General features: G+C 39.0%; 1 protein-coding gene across 1 annotated transcript in view; it reads left to right on the forward strand.

Annotated features, from left to right (window-relative positions):
* Positions 1–27,920, forward strand: part of STAB2 (stabilin 2) — a 101,487-nt gene that overhangs the window by 51,343 nt on the left and 22,224 nt on the right. The window contains exons 31-54 of the mRNA XM_020804396.3: positions 620–697; positions 1,617–1,715; positions 1,810–1,917; positions 3,855–3,986; positions 5,535–5,663; positions 6,932–6,988; positions 7,541–7,630; positions 8,318–8,513; positions 9,432–9,527; positions 10,380–10,425; positions 12,399–12,475; positions 13,726–13,851; positions 14,107–14,180; positions 17,411–17,482; positions 19,962–20,081; positions 21,136–21,183; positions 21,343–21,426; positions 22,703–22,849; positions 23,600–23,740; positions 24,151–24,210; positions 24,421–24,597; positions 24,771–24,863; positions 25,832–25,978; positions 26,325–26,381. Coding sequence (XP_020660055.3) covers positions 620–697; positions 1,617–1,715; positions 1,810–1,917; positions 3,855–3,986; positions 5,535–5,663; positions 6,932–6,988; positions 7,541–7,630; positions 8,318–8,513; positions 9,432–9,527; positions 10,380–10,425; positions 12,399–12,475; positions 13,726–13,851; positions 14,107–14,180; positions 17,411–17,482; positions 19,962–20,081; positions 21,136–21,183; positions 21,343–21,426; positions 22,703–22,849; positions 23,600–23,740; positions 24,151–24,210; positions 24,421–24,597; positions 24,771–24,863; positions 25,832–25,978; positions 26,325–26,381 — 2,454 coding nt within the window. The remainder of the gene's footprint in view (positions 1–619; positions 698–1,616; positions 1,716–1,809; positions 1,918–3,854; positions 3,987–5,534; positions 5,664–6,931; positions 6,989–7,540; positions 7,631–8,317; positions 8,514–9,431; positions 9,528–10,379; positions 10,426–12,398; positions 12,476–13,725; positions 13,852–14,106; positions 14,181–17,410; positions 17,483–19,961; positions 20,082–21,135; positions 21,184–21,342; positions 21,427–22,702; positions 22,850–23,599; positions 23,741–24,150; positions 24,211–24,420; positions 24,598–24,770; positions 24,864–25,831; positions 25,979–26,324; positions 26,382–27,920) is intronic.

Genomic DNA, 27,920 nt, shown 5'->3' on the forward strand with positions numbered 1-27,920 from the left:
CAGGTTCCTATGCAGTATTCTTCTTTGCAGCATTGGATTTTCCTTTCACTTCCAGGCACGTCCACAGCTGAGCGTCCTTTCGGCTTTGGCCCAACCACTTCATTAGCTCTGGAGCTACTTGTACTTGTCCTCCACTCTTCCTCAATAGCATGTTGGACGCCTTCCGACCTGAGGGGCCCATCTTCCAGCGTCATATCTTTTAGCCTTTTGTTTCTGATCATGGGGCGTTCTTGGCAAAGATACTGGAGTGGCTTGCCATTTCCTACTCCAGGTGGATTGCGTTTAGTCGGAACTCTCCACTATGTCCTGTCCGTCTTGGGTGTCCCTGCACGGCATAGCCCATAGCTTCTCTGAGTTACTCAAGCCCCTTCGCCACGGCAAGGCAGCAATCCATGAAGGAGGAGTTGGCACTATACTTAATACCAAATTAAATGGACCAACTGTTTCACTTTGAATGTGAAAGGCAAAGCCATCTTGCTGCCCTGTAAAACTCTATGAAGAAGGCAGGGTATAAGACTGCACAGTATAAGACTTCCTGTGTTCTTATCTAGCAGGCTGTGCGATTAGAGGCTGATAAAACCATAATATCAAAGCTATATCTTTGTGCCTTCCTCTTCAGAATCTCTCTGTTGATGGAGCCAACATTGTAGCTGGTGATATCGCAGCAACAAATGGGATTATACATGTAGTTGATAAGGTATTTTCTTTCTTACTCTAAGTAGCACTGACATCAGGATTTTTAAAAGTATATTATTATTTTCAAAATTAGACTAGCATGTTTCCTCTCTCCCTTTCCTACTTTCTTTAATATGCATTCTTATGAAGACTTCTCAAGAACCCGTGTTTTGGGACTAAAACCCCTAGAATAAACCAGCCAGAGATTTTGGCAGTGAATTCTGCAGCGAGGTGCAATGTTGACCCTTTTGTTAGATAAGAATATTTCCTGATTATAGATTTTATGGTTGTTATGGTTGTCGTGGATCAGCACAACTATATTTGTTTTCTGTGAATGAAGAGATATACACAGTAAAATAACTATGGGATACTTTAAGTTAAAACAAATGCCCATTACACTATACAATTTTATAAGAAGAGGGTTTTTTTTCTTTTTACAACTCTTTATATTTTTTATGGTTATAAGAGCTCTTTCAACTTGTGGTCAAGTAAGTCTTCAGAGTTGTGTCTGAATATGAAAAATCCTGGCATGCTTGGAATGTATAGGAATTTTGCTAAATTTGTGCAAATTACTTTGTCTCTTGAATAAAATAATTCATAAAATAAGTAAAAATAATTCAAGGGGGTATCTCTATTAGTTAGTTTCAGCATATGCCACAAAAACAAAAATATTGTGGTGCATTTAACTAACAGATTTATTTCAGTGTGCACTTTCATATATTACAACCTTTTTCTTTACACATGAGGATAACAATATTTAGTTGCAGATCTATATGGCAAGTGTACATGGTTGTGGGGTGGGGACCAAGTGAGCAGGGACCCATTTAATATAATTTCCAAAGGTGTTTTTTATTTTATTCTATACACCTTATTATTACACCTTAGTATGCAGTAACAGCAGTAAAAGTTGTTTCAAACTGGCCTTGTGTATTTGTTTCCAGGTTCTGACTCCTCTCAGAGGAGTAAGTGGTGCACTGCCCAAACTACTCCCCCGCTTAGAACAGATGCCAGATTACTCCATTTTTAGGGGCTATATTATCGTAAGTATTCCTGAAACAGCACATCATTATATCAATGCATTATTACTTCTGAAACAGCACATCATTACATTTTGTCTTTGTTTTTCTGTAACAGCAATATAACCTGGAAAATGAAATAGAAGCGGCTAGCACCTACACCATTTTTGCCCCAAGCAATGATGCCATTGAAAATTATCTCAAGAATAAAGGCTCTGCTTCTCTGGTATGCATTGGTTCCCAATATTTTTATGAGTGTGTATCTGCAGTGGAGCTTTAAAAATCACCTCTTTAATGGTTGTTGTAGGATTTTCAGGCTGTTTGGCCCTATTCTGCAAACAGCCAGAAAAAGCTACAACAAGCATTGGATCCCGCCCATGAAAGCCTTCAAGAATACCTATTTAATGCTTCAGGACAAAACTAGAATTTCAAAACACATAACGGCTCACTAAAAGGGTCAGGAGACTAGGAGGTGCAATGCACAATATCCTTCAAATGTGATTTGTATATTCATGATAATTCTATTTTTTTTTCTCTTTCATGCTAATGGACCATGGACTGACCCAAGAGACTGAGTCAGTTGCAAGAATCAGATGCATTAAACATGCACAATTGAGCCATCTTCCAGAGAACCAACAATATAATGACACCTGGGCGTTGGGTTGAACTTGACACCATCAGTCAAGAACATCAGTGCCTAATTATCCATAAAATTTCTCTGACTTGCTGATGAATCATACTCAGAGAAAGTCATTATTTAACAAAAACTGTTTGTTCTATAATTCATTACAAAGTCTCCCAAAAGCCAACCTTTTGCCTCCCATTATATCATGTTACATTTCTCATTTCATTATTTATTATTCTTTCATTACATTTTAGTTCCTTTTCCCCAATCCATTTTCCATGAGAGGATGGCCTGACATTTGAAAAATCATCTCAATACACTAAAAAGCATTTTCTTCATTTTATTTATTTATTTATTTGTTTGTTTGTTTGTTTATTTATTTATTTATTTATTCATTCATTCATTCATTCATTCATTCATTCTACAGTATTTATATCCCGCCTATCTGGTCATTGTGACCACTCTAGGCGGCCTACAACACATAATACAACAATAAATATAAAAAGAAATTATTAAACTAAATAGCCAGTTCTTCAAGATGGAGAAAAAAATGAAAAATAAATCACAAAAGAAGAAGAGAAAGGGAGAGAATCAAAGATTAACTGGAGGGAAGGCCTGCCTAAACATCCATGTTTTTAATTGGTTTCCCCAAACATGATAGGAAAAAATAACAAGAGAATATCTAGGGATGGGTTTTTTAGGTTTCTTGGATTTCAGATCCTATAATTCTCTATTCTGGGAGTTCTACCAGACAGACAGACACCTAAATATGGTTCACCTGGAAGAAAGGCCTCATCTTTAAGGCTTTGAGGCTTAGCTAGGCCTAGCTCCACCCAAGCTTCTTGTTCCATGCACAAGGTTAGCTGGGAGCTTTCTTACTGAACAGGAAGCTAGGCAGAGCGAGGCCTAGCTTTCTTCCAGTTGAAGCCTCTCTCCCAAGTGAGCCATATTTAGGTGTCTGTCTTTCAGGTAGAATTCCTAGAATACAACATTATAGGATTTAAAATCCAAGAAATCTAAAAAATAAATTTTATTCTTTACATGCATGAATGTAGCAACTTTGTCTGCAAAAAAAGAGGAAAAAAACATTTTGCAAAAGCTGTCGTACTCTCATTACCCCCAAAATAATCTGGTATAGATAATGTTGTGTCTTGAGACTTGTGGTGTGTTAATTTGAAGCAAAGGTGTGCATGTTTGTACCTTGGACTACAACTTCCAGAATTTCCAGGCAGCATGGCCAGTGGTCATGCCACTGAGGATTTCTGGGAGTGGTAATCCAAAAATAAAAATAAAAAAAAAATGTGCACACTTCTACTTCAAACTCTGGTCATGGCTCAGTTTTTCTAACAGAGGAGGGAACCTCTAATCCAAGGGCCTAATCTAAGTCGGCAATTTTCTACACTACTCCAGGGAGCATCCAGTGATTGGAGATAGCAGGGCTCTTTGTTTGAAATGCCACCCAGCTTTTGCAACAGCCATTGTTTGCAAGTCAACCTACGTTAGCTAAACTGCTTAGCACACATTAATTTAACCTGCAGGATGAAAACCAAATCCAGTACCACATTATACTAGAGGAGAAGCTCTTGAAGAACGATATGCATAATGGGATGTTCAGAGAGACCATGCTTGGGCTGTCGTTCAGAGTGGGATTCTTCATCCACGATGAGCAGGTGCTGTATATAAAACCAGATTACTGTATTTGTCACTGTAGTTTACATACCTAACTAAACGAATAAAAAAAATTTAGATTTGCTTAATTGACTGCACTGGGAGAGTTTCCATGGAGATACAGGATCTTAAGTCAAGCGCACCTAAGGGCTGCAGTGGTGTTAGTGTATTTACACATCCAACTAATGAGACCACTCACTGTAGGTAAACATTAAATATTTGTATTAAGTACTGAACTAAGTACCTCAATTAGAATTCAGTCACTAGAACTGAGAAAGAATAAAAGCATTAATTTCTGACCTTAACTAGAAATCACCTATTTTAAGATCCCTCTTTTTATTTTTGCAAGGCTTCAATTCTGAATAATACCCAGTGTGGTGCGGTGCAAAGAATGATGGACTAGGACTGTAGAGACCAGGATTTGAACCTTCGCTCAGCCTGGGAAACTCATGGGGGTTGGGGATGAAACTAGTAAAACCACTTCTTAAAATATCTATCATACCTTGAAGGGCCTATTAAGGTCACTATAATTCCCTCCCAATAGCATATAACAACAACAACCATTTTGAATACGATGTTCTAAATCAGGGGTGTCCAACCTTTCATCTTCCCTGGGCCACATTAGGAGATGAAAATTTGGTTTGGGCCGCACATACATTTGTTTTGGGCCACATGGGGGGGCAGCCCTAGCCGTCCTCCGCAGCCCCGCTCCAAGCGCGCTTACCGGCAGCTGCGCTCTCAGACAGCAGAGGCTGCCAGCTTCAACTCCGGCGGCTTTATGGGGCTGGGAAGAGGTCCACCTATTGACGGGGATGGCACAATGCAGTCATGCAGCCCCCTTGTTCCCTCCCCTCCCACTACTTCCTTCCTTCCCTCTCTCCCCCTCTACTGTTGTGACATGCCCCGGCCACATTCCGGCCGCAAGCGCCGGCAGTGTAACTTGAAACTTCGAAATTTCTTTAAAAATAAAAAATTGCACTGGGCTGCATTACGAGCTGACTTGGGCCGCATGCGGCCCTCGGGCCGCAGGTTGGACAAGCCTGTTCTAAATAAAACTTCTTCAAAGTGAAGACAACTAAAATGTAACAGGTTGGTCCCAAACCTTTGCAATTTTGTTATGGGGTTGCATACATAAGAATTAGTCATTCACTTAGTTTGAGAAAGAGGAAGAAAGAAGTAATGTTTGGTGGGGGAAAGAGTCTGCACTCCCCAAAACAGCTGCATAACCACATACAATTGTTACAGAACAATATACAATGATGTGCCGATAAGCCACGTCTGGCATGGAGTTTAACCATATGCTTAGTGATAACCAAGGTCTAAACTTCCTGGGGAAGTGCAGTGATTTAATCTATAGTTTGTGACCTGGCAAATTTTCACTTCAGTGTTTCCCTGTGCACCTTTTTATATTAACTACAGAGCAAACAAACCTTACCAGCAGAGTAAGATATGTTTGCTCTATAAAAATTATACGAGCAATATTGTGTAAAACTTATTGATTTAAGCATGCCTCCCTGATATGTTGTCAACTAATAATATTCTGTGTGTAGCTCTACATAAATGAGGCACCTATAAATTACCCAAATGTCGCAACCGATAAAGGAATAATTCATGGACTAGGAAGAGTAATGGAAATTGAGAAGAACAGATGTGATATTAATGATACTACAGTGATAACAGTAAGTTATGTACTTCTGTGTATGTGTTCATATTTACAATTATTTTTAAAGGGTTAATATGTTTTGGAAATATGTAGGATTGGATCCAGACTTAGCCATGGTTTGTGTGGGTTTACTGAAACCCATTGGAGTTAACTTAGTTATGACTGTTTTGTGGTCTATGCTTATTATCACTGTCATGCAAATAGACATGTGCCATGATGTTTTGTGATTAAAACACTTGTTTTCCATTATGGCTCTCTCATCCTTCAATTTGACAATATGAGACATATCAATATGGAATGAAATTATATTACTCAGGCTTGCTGTTACTAAGGAAGGGTGAATATATTCTAGAGAATCATTCTAGTTACTCTAAATGATTGCCTAAGTGTATGAGCCCCTTTATGAAGGAATTACATTCACACATTTTTCTAAGAAAAATAAGAAAGGTAAAGGTTAGGTAAAGGTTCCCCTTGACATTTAGTCTGGTCATGTCTGACTCTAGAGTGCGCTGCTCATCCCCGTCTCCAAGCTGTAGAGCCACAGTTTGTCCGTAGACAGTTTCCGTGATCACGTGGCCAGCGCGACTAGATACAGAACACCGTTACTGTCCCACCATGGTGGTACCTATTTATCTACTCGCATTTACATGCCTTTGAACTGCTAGGTTGGCAGGAACTGGGATAAGCAACGGGAGCTCACTCCGTTGTATGGATTCGATCTTATGACAGCTGGTCTTCTGACCTTGCAGCACAGAGGCTTCTACAGTTTAACCTGCAGCGCCACCATGTCCCTAAAAGGAAAATAAGAAAGCCTGTGTTTATTTGAGAAATACACTTGGGATTGGAAAGGTGACAGAAGTCCTAATTCTAGCTAACTTCCTGGGAGATGTCAGGAGCCATGACTACCCCTTTCACCTCTGGAAAACAAGATCTTGCTTCCTTGGAAGGACAAATAAAGGTGTGAGAAGGAAGGAAGTGATATCAACAACCCTCAGAACAGCAATCTAAAAACAAAGGAAGATCAGCACAGTGAAAGCAGATAAAGGAGAGGCTAGGTTTTCCCTCTACTCTTCCTCATGCCTCTTTTTGAGTGTAAGCCAAGTTGTAGCCAATCACATCCAATAGGACTCTAAGAGGTGCCAATGGTTAGCTGAACAGAAGAGTTATGAGGTTCATCGAAGGTTTCATTCAAATCATGTGATAAAGGAATTCATTGCATATTTGTACTTTTTTGGTACCTGTTGAACTTTGCTTCCACAAGTATCTCCTTATTTTGCTTTTAAGGGAAAGTGTCTGCCATGCTCCTTCTCATCCAGCTGCCCTCCTGGAACAAAGCCAATGGTAAATATTTTAAACCTGCCAATTTTTTATATGCAACAACTCAAACATGCTCTGTATCAGGTCTTTAGACAAGACCCAGACAGTAAATCTGGCGTAAAGGGTAGCAAATTGTAAGTTATTTTATCTGTTGTTACCTGCATAGTAGGTGGGAAAGAAGTGTAGCCTTTCAGACATTGCTGAATTGAATTCTTATCATCTGCCACCACTGGCTGTGCTCAATAGGATTCAAACCAGCAACATCTAAAGGACCATTGTGTAAATGGCTCTGAAAGAAGCAGAACTTGTTGCATCACATACATGCTTCTCATGGCAAGTAACTGAAACCCCCCACCTATTGTTAACCAGAATGTTGTCCAGACAAATACCATGCTATTTAACCATTAAGTCTGAAGGCAATTCAGATACATTTGATTTGCATTTTCAGTGGAAAATGTTTCAGAGGTTGTTTACTAACTGGAATTGTAACTGAAAGCAGTGTTAAAATTTAATGTAATATTTTGAATGCAAAAACAACTTGTCTATTAAGGAGGTTCTGGTCTTCTTCTTGTACAGCCAGGCAAAAGAGAGATCTGCTATTATATCCACTACTATAGTGTGTCCATTCGCTCTGGATGTCAACCCAAATGTGTTAAAACCGTCATTGTGAGTATTGTTTCTCAGCTGAAACCAAAGTCCTTACCTTTGTGTCTGTATCTCACTAACATGGTATTAACAAAGAGCCTCGAAGAATCAGAACACTGAGAACTGCTTGCTATATCCGTCCGTAAATGTAACTGCAACAAAATGTTGCCATACGATGTGCTGTTCTGAATTTCAGCCACTCCATTCCATTCTCCCTCTTTGTCTCTGCCCAAAAGTTAGCATGTCACAGCCAATGAATACTCTCGGTCCTTAAAGGGTTGATCTAGATTATTGGCAGTATTTATCTAAAAGTTGGGGGGGGGGGGTGTTGTACTTCTGGTCACCTTATCTCCCTCTTGTGTGGGTGGGTGAAAGTATGGGCGGTGACAAAAGCTCAGAAAAGTTATTTTTCAGGATTATATTTCCTAGTAAACCCCAAACCAGTATAGCCAATATGCATACTGCCTAAGGGATTTTTGGAAATAGTAGCCCATAAATATTACCTTTCTGAGCTCTGGTCTAGATAGGCCACTATTCTCAAAGCCTGGCTATCAGAAAGAGAGAATGTCAGCAGTGAAGTTAGTGTGTACTATAGATATAGATGTACCAGCTTTAAGTCTCAGCACTGTTTCTGATGCTTGCTTTTTCTAGTTATATGTTTTCATGTGTAATTCATCTTTTTGCCTTGTAACATTTATTTCTTTTCAGACCAGAGAATGTTGTGCAGGTTTCTATGGCTCACAGTGCGAGCCTTGTCCAGGATTGGTTGGAAACAGTTGCTTTGGCAATGGGATATGCTTGGATGGTATCAATGGCACTGGTTCCTGTGAGTGTGAAGCGGGATTCCAGGGAGTGGCCTGTGAAATGTGTATCCCAGGCAAATATGGCATCAACTGTGATCAAGGTACGTATTTCAGGTTCCAGGCTAGTTTTCCCCCTTGTGATAGCCAGGCATTAAAAGTGATAGCCAGGCATTAACCATAGCCAGAAGTGTGACAAATTATGCCATATCAAGACATTATTTTCTGTTTTTAAACCCATTAAAAAAATAAAGGGTTTTGCTTGGTGAACATTAAAAAAGGGTACATATTGCACAGACATTTTGAAATGGTTACCGTATATTAAAACATATTATATGAAATGATTAAAGAAGTACAGTTCCAGTTCCAGAAGCAGTGGCGTAATTTCTACTGTGTGTTTGAATGGTGGTCCTGCTGCAGGTTTCCCAAGTAGATTGCCTCCAGGTGTTTTAGAATGGAAACCCCTATTATCCCTGGCCATTGGCCATGCTGGCTGAAACCAATGAGCATTGTATTTCTACATATTTAGAGGGTACCAGGTTGGGGGGAGGTGTTCTCCTCCATGAAAAACCAGAGCACAGAATGTACCATATGTGACTTGTCATAGTGCACAGTTCTGGGAGTCTTCAGAGCTTACTCTGTCCTGAGCAATTCACTGAACTCACAAAGATCTATGGGTCTCCAGTGAGATGCTACAAATCTGAACATCTATGTCCTTTATCCTATTGCTAGTCTTAACTAGAGAGCAGGTCCTCTATATCAGTTACTAAATATTAAGTCAACATTTCTTTAAATACCACTCAGTCAATGGATCTATTTGGGATTACTAGTAGAATACTGGTCTATGTTTTATAGTTAAATATAATGTGTAAATCATCTTTTAAAATATTTAACACTTCTCAGTGCATTGATAAACAATAAAGAATATAACATTGGAATGTAACCCTGCATTTAGCATTTTAAAAAGTTATTTTACTAATACGTATGAGGTATTGGTGCTTTAATCACATCTCTTCATTTAGTATGTGCTTGTGTGCATGGGAAATGCAACAGCGGCATTAAAGGAGATGGCACTTGTGAATGTGATGTGGGCTGGACAGGTGTGAACTGCGAACAGGGTAAGTGTAGCTTCTGTTCTGTTGATGTCATAGGTCTAGAATTCAGGGCTCAGAATAATTGTAGTATAGTCACCAAGACTGCAGAGGCAGCTTCTCCTTTAAAAGATCCATTGTTCTGTGAAAAGCATGCCTCTATGTCCAACAATGTACATATAGGAGAGAGAGAGAAATGTTTTTCAACTTCTCACTTCTTTGGGCAAGGTGCTGAATGTGACCCTGAACATATTCTTCCATATGTTCACAATGAGAAATACAAGCATTGACTTCTTGATGAGGGTCAATTCATGTCTGAGATGTATACCATTGGACATGAGCCAACTGGCATAAGTAGTAGGATTCTGCACAGTGATTCACACAGTCTAGTGATTCCCTGTACTGTATATATCATACATAAAAAAAGCAATCTGAAGCAATCTTAGATGGCAACATATCTAGAGAAACACACAATCAGAGGAAACACATTTCTGCACAGCTACTGCTATTTAATATTTATGTAGCAAAGCCAGGTGTGCTGGGTTTAATGCATAACACAAATCATAGAATCTCCGCAGTAAAAATAACATCTTCACATACATGGCACAATTATATACCAGTTACACCATGCTCTTGTAAAAAATCAAAATGAAAGCATGTAGAGGAGATGTTTTCTCTTTTAATCTTCTTCATGATGTGTGGTGGGGTGGAGAGGTATTCACATATATGAGTTCTCTCAGGTCTGAAGTGGTATAATTGAGGAATAGCTGGACACATGAATGAGTTCTTCGAGAGGCAAGATAATGTGAAAAAGAAAGGGTATCAGTCCTTGATATTACTCTGGGTTAACAAAGTAATGTTTCCTTCTTTTCTCACCAGAAATCAAAGATGATGAATGCAACAGGACTTGTCACACTAGCGCCAAGTAAGTACTACATCAAACTACAAGATCAAAAGAGTTAGGTGCCATTCAGACAGCACTAATTTTTTGGTTCAGCACTTTATTTGTTTTATGGTTTGCTTGTTAGGTGTTACCTACTGGAACATAACGCTCAAAGCTTTTAGGACACAGTGGCTCATGTACTAAAAGGTTAAAAAATTTCTATTGCTTTCTTACTATACATGGGAAAGAAATCTTAAAACTAACTGATGAGATGCTAGAGGCTTGTTCTTGTCAATTCAATTCGGTAACCTTTAATGGCATAGGAAACTTTAAAAAAAAACTTGTACTGGGAAATTAATAGCAAATAGAGATACACATAATGGTAGTTACACGGCTAAAAAAAAAAACCAGCAAAAAACACGATAGGAGATACTTTGGAGTAGTCTAGTTAATTTTTAGAGCCCTGGGCGGAGAGAACCTTTGTAAGAAACTTGGCTACTAAGGCCGTTATTTTTTGTGAATAGTCATTAAGGAGGAAACCTGTGAGTAACTGAGGAGGGCCAGAAAAATTTGAAATTATTGAACCTAATAGACAAGCACGCATATCTTTAAACTCAGGGCAGTGACAAAGGATGTGTGTGACTGAATCTGGTTCTAAACCGCAGAAATTGCAAATTCTTTGTTCAAAAGGTACCCGGGTATATCGTCCTTTAAGCACCTCTGAAGGGAAGATATTCAGTTGGGCTAACATAAAGGCCCTCCTGATAGAGGGGTTCGCCAAGGACTGGAAGTAAGAATATCCATAACCAAAGGAGGGAAAAATACCAAAATGAATTGGGGAGCATGTCTGATTCACGTTAGAAACTAACTGAAGGTACTCAGACTCCCATAGTCTCTCCTTGATAAGGGAGAGTGCTTGATTAAAATTACTGTTAAATAGAGAGTTTGAGGATAAGCCAATGGTCATGAGTTTGGATTCACATTGTGAAAACCATATGGATTGGTAAGTATCTTTGAGAAGGTGAACAAGGAGAGCATCTAGGTTTATTTTACAAAAGAGGCACAGCCAGAATTTGAAAGTAAGAGCCCACGCCATCGTTGAAGGAAGATGCAGGCCTAGCTCTAGGGCTATAGTAGATAATTTGATTGAATTGGGAATCCCTAGAATCCGTCTATAGAAAGTAGCAGCTAGTAAATCAACTTTATTGTTCATGGCATTGATCCAGATTCGGACGCCATAGAGTAGGTGATTAATCAGTTTAGCCTGAAAAATATGAGTGGCTGCTGGAACATGTGAGACAGAAGCTATCGCCAGGTTTCTATGTGTATTCCACTTGAGTTGGAAGTGGAATGATATGCCTAGGTATTTAAAGGTTCTGACTTGTTCAATGGTCTGATTGTTGATTTTCCACTTGTTCTTGTCAGTTAGCCATGGTGGGATCTCCCGTTTGACTTCCATGTGTGGTAAAAGCAATAGGATACTGGCTATACAATTGAAAAACAAAAAGTGAAACAAACAAATTATAACAGAATAAAGTTACCTAAAACACAGATTAGTCAATGGCAGAATAAAATGTAAAAGTAAACAAACCAGTGATAAATAATTACACAAGCCAAATTAATATTCCTCCTCACATCCAAACTAATCAAAGCAAGTGCAACAGGTCCCAAAATTTTGTGTGGGGTGATGTGGTAGTTTATACAGTTCCGCTCAATTACCAGTAGAGCAAAATGCTAAGTGTTGAGGGGACATGTGGAGAATAAAGAAATGTGGAGTGGAATGGAGTGTCTCAGGTCCTGAACAAAGCATTCCAGTTTGCAACATTTTGTTGCAGGTCCCACTTGTTGCCATTATTTCTTCATCTTTCTCTCTCTTTTTAACCAGTTGCGAGGTTATATATCTGCTTAATGAGTCCACTGACTTTTTGGAAGAATAAAGTACAGAAGAGCAGTGGTGACACTGTAAAAATTAATTTGATTAAATGTATGTTCCTTTCCTTCTTTTTCCATCACAGTTGCCTTCCCAATCCTGGAGGCACAGCTTATTGCAAATGTGCAGCTGGATTTAAGGGGAACGGAACCTACTGTACAGGCAAGCGGACTTTCTTCTCTTCTGGCTGAAAGAACATGCTTGCTTTGCTTGATTCACAAGGAATGGCTGTGGCAGAAGTTGGGACCCATATATTTTCATGTCTTGATTTGAAATTTGGAATAAATTACAATTTATTTAAAATGAGCAGTTCGTACAGATACAGAAATGAAAAAAATGAAGTATTTAATTGTGTTTTGGGCCAACTTGTCTGGGTCCAGACAGTAAAGAGCAAAGATGATTCTGTTGTCAGGTCAGAGGGGTAGAAAGCTCACAAATATTTGATAGGAGAAACAGAAAGTGAAAAGTGACCACCTAGATTTCATCAGGTTCCACTTGCCAGCAAGTTTTTCAGAACCATGGACAGAGCCCAAGGACCAGAAAGGAAATACAGTAACCTCGGTCAAGGAGACCTTCTCAACTCAGGCTTTTAATGTTCTCTCATCTTGATGGTCCCAGTTGTTGGCTGGGTGCCAACTCCAAACTAAGGGTCTCTTATCAGGCAGCATCAAATCCTCCTCTTTAACAAGCAGAATAAAGACCCAGAGGGTTTAGGAAAAACTCAAAGAGAGTGATAAGAAACTTATGGCATGATATATAGAGTGATATATATATCACTATAGACCATGCAGCTGAACATGGTTAACAAGCACTACCTAAACTTGCTCCAGCTGTATGTCATGAGTCAACCATTTCACTTTGACTTTTGCAGGTAAAATGTCATCCGTTTTACATTCTCTCTACAATATTAAATTTAACCCCTTGTTCACATGTTAGGAACAAATCCTGACACCAGTTTCTATCCCAAGAATGGGGAACCTCCTGGGGTCCCAATCCATTCTGCTGATCTTGCCATCGATAGCTTCTTCCTAGACAGACCATCTTTCCAGCACTGATAACTATGTTATTAGAGTGCTCCGGAGCAGCCAAGAGGGTATCTCTTATTTAATTAGTTCCCATATAGAAACATTAGCCAGCAATGTATCTGTAATACAGTGAACAACAGAAATAGTTTAACACCATAGAGTAACACTTATTTTAGATGTAAACATTAAACTTAGATGTGTGCAAGGAACATACATGCTTTAATATATATATCTCTGTGTGTGTACCATATAAATATGCCTATTAGGCAGGTTGGGTTGCATTTTTCTGTCAAGTGTGTTTTAAACAAGTCAAGGTTTGCTACTGCTTACTGTGCAAGATTACCCTAAGCAATTTGATGATGGCAGATGTTTTGTGTCCTTCTGCAGCTATAAATCCATGTGAAACAAGCAATGGAGGCTGTTCTGCCAAAGCAGAATGCAGACGTACTACACCAGGAAACAGAGTGTGTGTCTGCAAAGCAGGTTACACTGGAGATGGAATTGTCTGCTTTGGTAAGTGTCCACTATATGCATACAGACTTTGTGAAATGGAGAAACAGCCAGCCATGTTGATTTTTTTAGAGATGTCTGCAATCTGCACATTCTGTGTTTTGTATGTACAGAACATTTTGTATATATACAGTAGTGCAATTGAGCACAAACGGCAAGAAAGTGGTAGTTTTTTATTAGCAACACACCTTAGACTCAGTTTCACAAGACATGGGAAAGTATTTATCTTTTTTTTCTGTTTTGTTTGACCACATAAAGAAATCAATCCCTGCTTGGAGAATAATGGTGGATGCAATAAAAATGCAGAGTGCACTCATATTGGACCCAACCAAGTAAGCAATGTTCTTTTCTCATATTAATTCAGATACCAGATATGATTTATTTTATTTATTAAATTTATACCCCACCCATCTAGACCGAAGTCTACTCTGGGCGGCTAACAATAAAAAATAGAATAAAAACAATATAGTAAAATAAAAAAACAACAATAGTAATATGGTTCAAGATGGGGGAAAAATAAAAATATTCAAGTGGTGACAGGAGGGAAAGTATGCCCAAAGAGCCAGGTCTTAAGTTTGCTTTTAAAAACACCGAGCGAGGGAGACAGATCTCCGGGGGCAATCTGTTCCAAAATCGAGGGGCCACTGCCGAGAAGGTCGGTTTCTTGTTCTTTCTCTCTGGCCCTCCCTCGGTGTTAGGCCCCTCAGCCACCCTTCCTGGCTAGAACGAGTGATTATTTCATTTATATGCTGCCTTTTTACCAGAACTGGGACCCAATGTGGCTTACAGAACACTTGTAAACAATAAATTGCTGCCACACCAAGGGAGGCCAAGAAAACATCTACCAGAAGCTGGGCCTTCTTGGTTGTGGCACCAGGTCTTTACAACCAACTCCTGGTCAAGCTGTACCTGGCCCGTTCTCTGCCTACATTTAAAATATTGCTCAAAATGTTGCATTTTACAGAGCTCAAGGGGAACCTTGCATGAATTTACCTTTGCCCTGCCCGCCCTATTATGGGCTTGTGTAGTGGCACACTGGTCTTTTATTGCTTTAGTTGATTTGATGTGCTTTATTTTATTTTGTTACTGTTCATTTCTTGTTTTATTGTCTAATTTACTGATTGCTAAACACCTAGAATAGTGCTTTGCACTAGTGGGGCAGTATAAAAATCAAACAAACAAACAAAATGCTGTAAAATTATAACATATTAGCTATGTGATCTGTGATTAAAGGATGCTGCCTTAAACATCAACTCTTTCAGAGCATAATAAAGTTACTTTTTTTGACTGAAATTTCCAGAAACTTCCAGCCATCATTGTCACTGACCAAGCCAGCTGATATATTGTGGGGGATCCATCCAAAAATCTGTGGGTCCTTAAGCCTATCACAGTCTTTTCCGTCTGTGGCCAGATCTTTTGGCCAGGATCTAGGGCTGCTTTCTTTCTCACCATCTTCTATTGTCATATTCCTCCAGCTTCAGCTAGAAATGTCGGGGATTGAAATGGGATGATACACACTGATAAATGCTATGCCATTAACTTGTGGGAGGAGATGTCCTTTGCCATATCTTGTTTTAATTGCAACATTTGGGAAGTCATCTCGTAGTTCAGTAGCAAAGCCACTGAGAGGCTCTGGGAAACCTGTTCCTCAGGAACTCATTTGTACATGGAGATAATAATGTTGAACATCCTGGCAAGGATTACTGAAATAATGTAAGTCAGGCTACAGGGGAAAAGATATATCAGGAATTACTGGTAGATCTCTGAGTGACTTGCAGTAGATCACCAAGGCTTTCTGACTTCCAGCAATAAGAATAACAACAATAATAACCAGTGTCTGAAATGTTATTCATTTAACTTTATGCAGTAGAAACTGATTATGTCATCAGCTTGTACTGCTAAAATGTATTTTAAATTACTTAAATGCTTCCTATCCCCCATCCATTTCGGAGGCGCTCTAGAGCTGCCTTGTGGAAGTCTTTGGCAGCCTCGAGGGGGGGGGAATCTTTAATCACCAAAAATTACTGCTGAATTGCTGCTGCTGGGATTGGGACTGCTTGTGGCGATTCTCCCTCCCTCCCCAGCCTGAAGCTCCCAAAGGCTTCCCCAGGGCAAAAAGGAACTTTGGAACCTAAAACGGGCGGAGATAGGATTTATTTAAAATAAATGCTAGTGGCACAAGCTGATGACATCAACAGCTTCCTCGGCATAAAGTTACATAAATATGTTTTTGGCTTCTTCCTGGTAGGCTGGTGAAACAAGGTGGGTGGGGATACAGGAATTGGTGCAAGAAAGCTGAGAGCTCAGGTTTGGTAATGAAAGCAAATATGGTGGCAGAGCACATGCTTAGAGGTACCCTTTGCCCTTCTTTAATTTTAAGTATAGGTCTGCCCCACTGAGTTACTACACAAATGTTTTGGCTCCCATTGATGATTTTCTGGGATCTAATTTAAAAAGGAAGAAACATCCATCCTGAGCTCTGATCATTCTTAAAATATGTGAAGTGCTTTGAGCATATATATAGGTTTTCTACTGAATTATTTGATTATCACTTGAAGATATAGTATCTTTTTGTAGTATGTTTCCCCACTAAGTTCAAAGACAGGGAAGAAAAGGAATATTATATTATGAAGTCCAAAATGGTACATTTTTTAAAAAAAAGGCTCACAGCTCATGTTTTTGAAGATTCTAACTTATAACTTCATGGCCTGAATAAAAGTAAGTTGCCTGGGTAACCAGGTCTTTATTTGCATTCCAAGCGAGTGATACGACTGGAGCGACAAATGAAAATATAACCTGAAAGGTTGTTATTGCAGCATTTTTTTAAAAAAAAGAACTTCAATATGATAAAGTAGTTTGTACAATCTCAGCTCTAAAACTAAATCAGTGGTTGGTTAGAAGAAGAGAAAATGGGAGCAGTAATGTAATATGTCTAACAGAAGGATACAATGGTATGAAAGGCCACAGAAAGATCAGCAGGATTATGCTCCCTTGTCTGCCTCTCTCAGAAGATCACCTTGCAGGGCAACCAATGCCATTTTTGTCCCATGGCATAGCCTGAACTCTGATTGAAATGGATCTAGACTATCCATTTCCTACAAGAATGCCTGCAACTGGCCAGCCACCACCTTTTTAGTCAACTTGCCCAGGAATGGAACATAGGTAGGAGACCTATAGTTGTCAATCTCATCCATTGCTAAACTGGATTTCTTTGGAATGGGCCTTATAAAGGTAGGTAACGTTCCAGTAGGTATGTTAATGAGGTGAATAGCCCATTAATGTATCCTTAAGGAAGGGTTATCTACCTTTTCCTTTAAAGGAAACCATTATAAGGCCATTCTGATAATGCTAAAGGAACTAGGAAAAAAACCTGAACAATATAGTAGGTTATGTGATCTGAACGTGGAAAAGGAAAGTTACAAAACAGGTGTGGATTAAATATAGACTAGGGTTGTTCTGTGTTATATTCATTTTCTTTACATTAAAATGGAATGAAATATATTAAAAGTTTAAGAAGTTCTTATTACGTACTTTGATGTGGCACATTTCTTTATTCTGGCAGGCAGCGTGTAACTGTTTTCAAGGATACTCTGGGGATGGTAAAACATGCTCTTACATCAATCCATGTTCAATTGTGAGTACATTTGCAACAGTTTGGTTTTTGATGGAGAGATACAATATAGAATATACATTTCCTGACCTCAAATAGTTATCCATTGGTACAATCAAAGCATATCTGAACAGATATCTGGTGTAGACAAATGTGAAACTGACCTATGAGTATTGTGTTTGATTCCCATTTACTTGTATACTGTCTCTGAGCAGATGTGCAATCAATCTGTTGAATTTGCTGTGAAATTAGTAAGAGCTAGGGCTCACCAGAATTTGCCTGATACACTTCATCCCCCATTGTCTAGCTGCAGGCTGTAGAGCAGGGATTTGGGTGAAAGATATCCAGGTCTAAAGATTTTTGTGGAATGGTTGAGCCCCATTCCAAAGATGCTTACTTACTGTGTCCAACACAGAACAGGGAAATGTTACGTTTTATGATGCAGCTCCTGGAATTCCCCAGCCCATAATAGCTGATGGATCCAGAAGTTATAGTCTGAAAAAGTACATTTTCCAGGTCCTGGCACAATGTGGTGAGATTCGTATGTACAAATTTCTACTACAAAAGGACATGCTTTACATTGGAGAGGTTTAGAGAACAAGAAGACAGTTGACTATCTTCTGTGTGCTGGGGTTTTCTCTCCAAAGTCTTGGCTTGCTTTTTCTTCCTCACAGCTCATGTTCCATGTCTGCATTTTGACTGTATTTTTACTTGCCTGAAGGGAAGTAGCTAGTGATACACCAGGAGTGTATCAAACAGTTGATATTTAAAGAAGGGCCATTTTTTTCTCTTTCCCCATCCATCTGCCTACAATTTGCACAGAACAGTTTAATGAAATGATGCATGGTGTGGACAAAATGACAGATTTCTCCCTTGTTCATAATACTAAAACCCAGTATCATCTCATAAAACTGAATCTTCGAAGGTTCAGGAAAAACAAAAGTAATCATTTCTTTAGTTTATACAACGTGTATGCCATTATACTGGGAATTTCTTTTTGTTGACAAGTCATCTCTACCAACCTGGGTGGCTTCAAAAGTGAAATAGCCAATTTTATGGAAAATAAAGCAATCAAAAGCTGCCAAAAGGTACATGTAATTTCTGGATTCAGAATATCAGTTGACAGAGGGCAGTCTTGGTAGAGTGTTCCTGTCCTGCTTGTAGGCTGTCCATAAGCATCTAGGTGCTGCAGTAGAAACATAATGTTTCATTCATTACACTTTTAATCTGACCCATCAGGACTCTTTTTATGCTGTAATGTCCTTTCTGCTTGAAAAGCAAATTACAACATCAATATATGAATAAAAACCTTTGCAAGCAACAAGCAGGGACAATGCATCCCAGATCAGCTGCCTTCATTTCATCTTCTGAAATTGATTTGGTCCCTTTTGATTCTGTGTTGTCGTTGCCTATTTGGACTACAAATACACAAAAGCCAATGAAGGAAATATTGAAAGAACTCTTAAAAAACAGCTTTGTTGCAGACATAACCAAAGATGGATGGGAGCTTTTTGTTCAGTTGAATGGCTGAGCTCCTTGAATTCCAAACTGCAGCTATAAGAGTAAGACAAATTACTTCTTTGGACAATAAATCACATAATCCCCTGGCTGAGAGATTCTGGAAATTGTAGTACCAAAAGTGACTTTTCCAATTATCGAATAAGAGTCAGGAACATGTTCTTCATTGACATTGTATGAAAGCTTCATTTCACCAGGTTATTATTTGCTTGTTAAAATAGTTTTGCCACATGTCTTTACAGCTTGTATTACTGTTGTGCTACATGCCATCTGGTTATAACACTGCTAATCCCTCTCAGGAATAACTTCATGTGAAATCTTAAAGGATCCAATTCCCTTTTCCAATTTTCCAAATCCAGATCTTGACAAGAAGATATTATGGCACTATTTCCAAAAATACTGACTTTTGCCTCTCATTTTGGTTACCCACACAACATTATTTTCTTTTGCTTCATGGGCTTTAGCAATTAAATTCTGTTAAAAATATCCCTGTATAAAGGGTGTCTCTCTGTGTGTTCTTAAATATAAACATTTGAGCTAGAATGTGGGTTCATGAGTTGGTACAAGTGCAATTCACACAGGTGACCTCTTAAAACTGATTTTTCTAGACAAAAGCAACCAGTTGGCTATAACTGCTGTCACGGCTTCCTGTAGTCGAGCGGAGGGCACCACTCTAGGCTTCATTGTTGTCTCTCGAGTACTCTTCACTTGCTTGCTCACTCTAGCACTGTAGGGGCTCTTTCTGTGAGAGCAAAGGGAGCTAATACTGCAGTGTTTGATCCTTCTTTTGTATGCCAGTAGAAGCTAAATGAGCAAGAAGGGGAGCCACATCCCAGTGAAAAAAGTAAAGCATAGAACTCCTTCACTTTGGCCATCTTCTGCCCCTGTTAATTTACTCTTTCAAACCAGCCAAGGTCTCTACAATGCAGATGTGTGTGTGTGGGGGGGGTGTTCTTCCTTTTTAATACTCATTTCTTCTTAACAGAATAATGGTGGCTGTGGAGAAAATGCATACTGCAATGATACTAACCAGTCAGACAGGACCTGCACCTGTAAACCCAATTATATTGGAGATGGATTTACTTGCAGAGGCAGCATCTTCATGGTGAAACTCTTTTTTAAATTATTATTCATTGTTTATTGGATAGGCAGCATAAATTCAGATTATACCAAAATGATGAGAGGGGAGAACAATCTGCAAAGATACATGCTAAGTGGGAGGTCTCTCCTTTCCTTCCTCACCTACCTATTCCTGTGAAACAGGAAACCCTCTCCTCACCTAAGGACTTTAAAAAACAACAGTCTCTTGCCCTGGCTGCTGTGTTTCCCCAAAAATAAGACAGGGTCTTATATTAATTTTTGCTCCAAAAAATGCATTAGAGCTTATTTTCAGGGGATGTTTTATTTTACAGTCATGTAATCTTCTGGTTGCTACAAAAGGCTGCACCATGGTCGAGGGCGGGGTTTCACTTAACTAGGGCTTATTTTGGGGGTAGGGCTTATATTACGAGCATCCCAAAAAATCATACTAGGGCTTATTTTCAGGTTAGGTCTTATTTTCGGAGAAACAGGGTAGTTTTCTCATTGATGCAACAAGCATAGCCAGAATTCCACATGGAAAATAATTACACACAACGTATTCCTCGCTGACAGAAAAAAGGTCAAGCAGCACATCCTTTCCCCTCATCTGAAAATCTCCTCCCCCTTTCATGTTTAGTGGGAAACCGTCTCCTCATCCAAGGACATTTTTACTGGTGTGGGAAGAAAGGGGTGTCAGGCACTTCCTCCTTTTTATTTCTGCAGCTGCTATGCCTTCATTGCCAAAAAGCTTAAGAGTCGAGATCTCTTCAAGGAGAAGAACAGGAAAGAATCTCCTAGGCAGAAGAAGGGGTACTCTAGAAACAATAAATTGTTCTCCAAAGGGCAAGAACATCTGGGCGGCTGCTGTTGTATCTCACTCCATACAATGTAGTCCTTTTCGACTGATTGGAACAACCCCATTGCATTTGAAATTACCATATTCTTCCCCAAGGATACACCCATTCCTGTGCATATTTTAGACCTTCGCCAGCCTATGTGGTTAATCTTTCTACAAGGGTTACAATTATGATTTCCATAATTTCTTATTGCTCTTACTATTGTTCTTGCTATTATTGCAGGAGCTGGCAAGGAATGTCAACACTACACGGTTTAATGGATATTTAATGGTAAGAAGACTGTATTTTATGCCTTACCAACTCTTGATTTCTCTTGGTGGCTGTTCAGCTGTATGTACAGTTTGGCAAATTAGCATGGTGATCACTACCATTGCCTGGAAATGGCGTTGACTGAAATCAGTGTTAATATTTCTCATTCCTTTGTTGTAGGATGCTGCTGTCAGAGATATTGCAGGAAGTGGTCCTTTCACTGTTTTTGCACCAAGCAGAGAAGCATTTCTAGCTGAATTAAAAGTAAGAAAGGAACCTTACTGCTGTGGATTATCTTGCTACCTGTTCCAAATTTCCCCAGGGACAGGTGTGCTGTGTTTAGCTTCCTACTGGAGCACAGAGTCTTTTCAACATTAACTTTCTTTGGAAATATGGCACAGGGTGTAAATAGAGGCAAAGAGGCAATCCTACAGAAGGTAGCAAATCCTTAACCTGCAGTACATCCAGAGATGGGGTGGGGGGAGAGGAGGAGACCAGATTGCTATACCTTCAGTCAGCTAATTTCAGTTCACATAACCCAAAAATAACAACAGTGGCCCAATAACAGTCCATTTAAAGAGTAAGGTCTTAAACAATAAATAGAGAATGATGCCATATCAAATTTGAAACAAAGTAATAACATGAGAGATTTACAGAAATTCTTGTTGAATTCACCAAATAGTCACTCAGTTGAACAACAGCAATTCATTCCAACGGTCAGAAGAATTTGTTGTATGGCACAATACTCCTTCTCCCAATCTCAAAAGACTCTTTGTACCCCTATCCACCCAACACCCAGAATGGCTAGTCTGGACAGGCCCTATGTGAGGATTTGAATCTTAATTTTCACAGTTGTAATTCAGGATTGGTAATAACTGTACCACACTGACGGACATGCTGTGTCTGCCTCCAGATTCAAAACTGACAGCCAGTTTCTCGTGCAAGATCTGCCAACCCTGAGTTGAGTTACCTATTCAGAATGGCATCCAAAGTCATGAAAGACTAGTAAGGATGCAGCCCTAAACTCTGACAGGAGTAAATACCGTGTTTCCCCCAAAATAAGACAGGGTCTTATATTAATTTTTTGCTCCAAAAATGCATTAGGGCTTATTTTCAGGGGATGTTTTATTTTACAGTGATGTCGTCTTCTGGTTGATGCACAATGCTGTACCATGGTGGAGGGCAAGGTTTCACTTAACTAGGGCTTATTTTGGGGGTAGGGCTTATACTACGGGCATCCTGAAAAGCATATTAGGGCTTATTTTCAGGTTAGATCTTATTTTTGGGGAAACAGGGTAGTTACCTCCCAAGTAAAGACAAATTTTAAGAGTGGTATATTTTATTTTATTATAGAGTGGTTGCCAACCTGGGGTCCCCTAATGTTCTTGGACTAAAATTCCCAGAAGCCTTTACCACAAGCTGTGCTGGCTAGGATTTTGGGGAGTTATAGTCTAAGAACATCTGGGGACTCAAGGTTCAGAAACACTGTCTTACACTCATCTCCAACTTTCCTGTTATATTTTCTGACTTGTCTTCCAAGGTTAATGACTGGTTTTCCAAAGGGATCATGCCCCAGATTCTTCGTTACCATATGGTATCCTGCACAGGACTTCTCTATAATGATCTCACATCAGATAAAACTGTCACCACTCTCCATGGGGAACAACTGACAATCACATTTGCACAGGTAAACTAATAGATTTTCATTTGTCTTCTCAGAAAGGGTAAATATAGTAACATACTATGTAGTAGTGGCTGACATAAATGGGATTAAAGGAAAGATTGTCAGAATAGAACTGGTTTGAATTCTTAATAAACAGATGTGTGTAACCTATTTTTTCTCAATTTATCTAAATGCATGTCTATCAGTTTCCAACTGCACATTTTGTGTCCAGCTGAATGGGGGGGGGCGCGGAACCCTGCACTTTTTTGGTTTGACAGCTTGCTTGAGCCCCCCAGCCAAGATGGCCAGTGGCTGGCAGATTCAATGACGTTGTCAATCCAAAAAACAACCCTAACCCTAACCTCTGTTATGAAGTCACATGCCAGCAGTGACACTACTATTGACATTTCAGAGACTGGCCCTTTGAGGCCTTGGCTGAAAATTCATCCCAGTGCCTTCTCTTGTGTTTGAGATTTGTGCAACCTTTTCTATATGCTCCTTTAAGGAACTGTTCATTGTGACTGTCTTTACTCGAAGATGCAATTCTTTTGATTCTGTTTGAATTACTAAGGCTATAAACCTATGCACTTTTACTCTTATTCTAAATACACATGCTTATGTTTATTGTTTACTCTGTTGAAAGGGAGGTGTGCTTTCTGTCTCCTGCTGCCACACCAGGTGCAGGTTTGTTTAATTTGTTCTATATTATCATATTAAAGGATCCTGTGACCATGAAAATATGTGTTGCCTTGTTTTGTGCATTTATGCTTACAGAATTCAGTTTTTTTGAATGGCAAAGCTAAGATTGTAACTAGTGATATAATCTGTACAAATGGAGTAATACATATCATAGACAAAGTCCTGATCCCACAGAGGATTCAAGATTTCCCACCTGGACAACCAACTCCTGTAAAGGTGAGGAGACATTTTATTGGGATGATCAACTAATTAGAAGTATGAGTGAGCAATGGTCTGATGAAGACAGGATGTTTCATCCAGCCATCAGGGTAAAGCCCCTTTCAAGCCCCTTGGGATAAAATTGTCTTCCCTTTTACTTGACCCCATTATGAATACACTGGTGGACTGCAGAGTACTGTACATATATTTTAGTTTCCACAGCTTCTAGCTCATAGTCACAGGACTTAGAAGAATTATTAAGCAGGCTTCAGTGATACAGACACACTTGTCTGATACATTTCTGAAAGCGACAATCATACAACCATTTTTATAGCATGTAGGCAGCCAGTATGTTATTTTCTGAAAACACATTTCTGTTCTATGTCATAGGCAGACAAATACATTTAGCAAATAATTTATTTTCCTAGGAAAATCTCAAAACGATTGCAGCCAAAAATGGATACATTATGTTCTACAACTTGATAGAGGTAAGACCATATGGTTTTCTAACAGGTTAGGTCCACAATTTTACTTAAATTGGTTTGTGCTCTTATTTTATAGCTACAGCTGAAATGTTTACCCAAAAGGGATATACTTATCCCTTCTCCTCTATACTCAACAGCTCTTTGTAGATAAGATAGAATTTGTATAACCTTAAAAGAAAAAATTAATTTATTTTCTATTCTATTGTATTTCAGAGTTCAGGACTGATTAGTCTTATTAATGACCCACTTCATCAACCAGTCACTTTGTTTTGGCCTGGGGACAAGGTGATTAGAGGTCTCCCAAAAGATAAGCAAGATTTACTGTTTAAAATGTCAGACAAGGAGAAACTGCTACAATACTTGAAATTCCATATTATTGGGAGTGCTAAGGTGGGAATTTTTAGATCAATATTTCTAGATTATTGATAAAACAGAAGTGTGGGAACCTTCATATTCTCTAACTTAGAAACCTTCTTTTCCCTTTCCTCTTCCTCCTTCTCTTTCCCTCACCACTCATTTCCACCCATATCTCTACATGTCCTTTTCCCTGTTGTCTTCTACAGATTTTTGCCTATGCTCTTCCTAACTCTGATTCACTGAAGACACTTCAAGGTTCTGATCTCAGTGTGAAGTGTGGTGATGATGATACAAACATTGTGAGTATTTTACATCTTTAAGTTGGCTAATGTTTAATGTCCTTGTGATTATTCCAGAACTATTACAGCATCCTAAACAGGTTCAAAGACAGGGACAATTTCAGATCACAGCATTTTAATTCCAAGTATAACAGCCTAGTGCAAGAAGCACAAACCAATATTAAGAACATGGCCAAACAGCCCAAAACATCTACAACAACCAACAAACGAATATACTTTGAGTAACCTATTGTTGGGTGAAAATGATAGGAATGACAACCCATATAGAAAGCACCAGGAGTGTATGCTAAATGTTTAAGTTTGGAAAGATACTTTCCACAGTATGCAAGACACATCTTAAGTATTTTCTACAGAGTGTGTCTGTACTGAAGGAGAAAATAATATTTTAACACACAAGAACATACTCTCTCTGATGGAGAATGCTGGATTTAAAACTTGATCTCATTCCTGAGTCTGAGACAAGTGAAAGAAAAGATATTTGAATATACAACCAAGGTTATTTGAGTAAAATAAGATAGACAGAATATTTGTGTAAAGTAAGATGAACAAACTGGTATTATTTGCACAAATTGCTCTGTAATTTTTAATTAAAGGTATAACAAAATGACATGTTTATAAAATGTTTTGTACATTTCAAAACCAGGACAGAGCCCAAAATAGGGCAGCTATTTTACAAATGAGACAGCATATGCCTCTTCACAGTTAGGTGGCAGCATTCTAAATTAGTCTAAAATGTAAATGTAACACAATAGGTATATTTTCAGTGATATATATATATATGTTATGTAATATTGATGCCAGAAGAAATATTCAAATATGACATGAGAAATATTGTCTTTGGGTAGTTTATTAGTCTGTATACTTGTTAATTAAAAAAGAAGCAACAGCCAACAACCAAATCTTTTATTTTTACATACTCTGGAAAGTGAGCTGAAATGAATGTAACTGCACATAACTTTCTCTTTCAGGGTGAATTGTTTCTCAATGAAAGGAGATGCAAGATAGTACAAAGGCATCTGGAATTCAATAGTGGTGTTGCTTATGGAATTGACTGCATGTTAACAGATCCAGTGTTTGGGGGCCGTTGTGACACTTTCATCACTTCTGATTTACCGGTCAGTCCTTTTGTGTAATCTTGTTACTTTTCTGAGTGCCACATTGATCAAGCGCATCTACAGGTGTCAATGGTAGAAAATATATATGGGTCTCCTAAATATATAATAGAATCTTGTACATGCAGAGCCCCTGTTTCAGCATTGGATCATATGTGAAACCCAACAAAACCCTTTCATGCCAATTCAGGTATAACTCCTGGTCATCCTATTGAAGTTAGATCACCCCAGGTCCCAATTGAATTCGTTCAATTGTGTTTAATAGGTGTACACACCAATCTTGTGCATGTCTGTACATATCCTACACAATGACTTTTCATTTAAAACATGTAACTGTTTTCCTCTACAGGGGGAATGCATTAGCTGCTACAGAAATTTTCAGTGTCCAACTGGGAGTAAAGTGGTGGTAATTATAATTCTATACTTCTGATTCAACATTAAATAATACTTTATAACAAGGAAAAATTCAGAGAAGCACTGAAACTGTAACCAAACAGTATAAAGCAAAGCAAGTTTCCAAATGGCCAGCATGTGCAAACATTTGACCATTTGATAAAGTACATTCCAGTACATGAAAGTTTATGCTGTAATTAATCTCTTAGTGCTTAAGGTGCCAGAAGATTTTTCTGAGCATGCCTCATGCCAGCTATTAAAAGCCACCTTGTAGCGATTCCAATTTTCCCTCCCTGACAGCTTTTCCACAATAAGGAAAATAATGGAAGAAGCAATGGAAAAACAAGATAAGTTCATAAGTGGAGAACAATGACGTCTGAAGCATCTGTAAAAGTCAATAGATGAGGCAAGACAAAGGCATGATAGAAGCCTGGTCTGAAACCACTCTTTATTATTTTATGTTTAATGAGGGACAGATAGAGATATAAAGCCCAACTATTGTGTTTTCATGAATTGTAATCACCTTTTGGAATCAGACTTTGACTGATTTTTTAGAAATGGCATTTTTCTACATATAATTGTTTTATTTTCTCTATTTGTGCTCTGAGGTGTTTGACAAGGCTACCATTAGAAAGCAGTTTAGGGCGATAGGAATTCTCATCTGTACCTTCATGTATCTCTGCCTTCAAGTACCATGACACAGCAATAGGAACAGGGTGCACCTAAGCGAGCTTCATGCTGACACTTGACCAATTATTAGAACTCCCAAAAAGGTAGTCAGAGCTACCAGAAGCAAGATGGCACTCACTCTCCAATTCATGTGCAAAGTCAGATTGAATCTTACTTTAGCACTTGAGATGGCATAGTATCTTCTACAACTGTATCAGGGGACCCAGGGCAATTACATACACAGGTCTGTCTTCACCAGAAGGAGCAGCCAGGGTGTTGCTACCGTTCCCTCAGGCTCTTAACCTCACTTTACCTAATGGTAGAGCTGGCCCTGCAGTCCCCTACTTATCCAGTACCATATGTTTGCAGCATACTGAGCAAAGTGCTTTTCTCCACTGGCACTTAAAGTGGTTTCCAGCTGGACTTTCATTTCTCTGTCACCATCAGCAACCCACGGTCCAAGCCCATGGACCACCCTTCTGAGATAACCACAAGCACCTATCTGCCCACCCACACATACTCAAGGCACAGGCTGTGAGCTGATTCTCCTTCCACGTTCATTTAATTTTGCATAAGTTTTGTGTGATATCTCTTTCCACTTGTAATCGTCTCTTGCTTTTCCTTCTTCCTTCTTTTTCCTCACTCAGGAAAATACATTAAGTTAAAATGTTCTGCCTTGGTAAGGCATCTTTCTGCAACTACAGATATCTTTCCAGTTTCTTTCATAAAGAGTTTGCAACTACACTTTTAATTATAAAAGGTTAGTTGTTCTCCACTCTCTCCATCATAAGATATTATGCCTAATATCTTATGAAAAAGGAGAGCTCAGAAAAGCAAGTTGCTCTGTTTGATTACACACGAGGTGGTGAGGAACAAAGCGGGA

Source organism: Pogona vitticeps, chromosome 5 (assembly GCF_051106095.1).
Source record: "Pogona vitticeps strain Pit_001003342236 chromosome 5, PviZW2.1, whole genome shotgun sequence".
Taxonomy (NCBI): domain Eukaryota; kingdom Metazoa; phylum Chordata; class Lepidosauria; order Squamata; family Agamidae; genus Pogona; species Pogona vitticeps.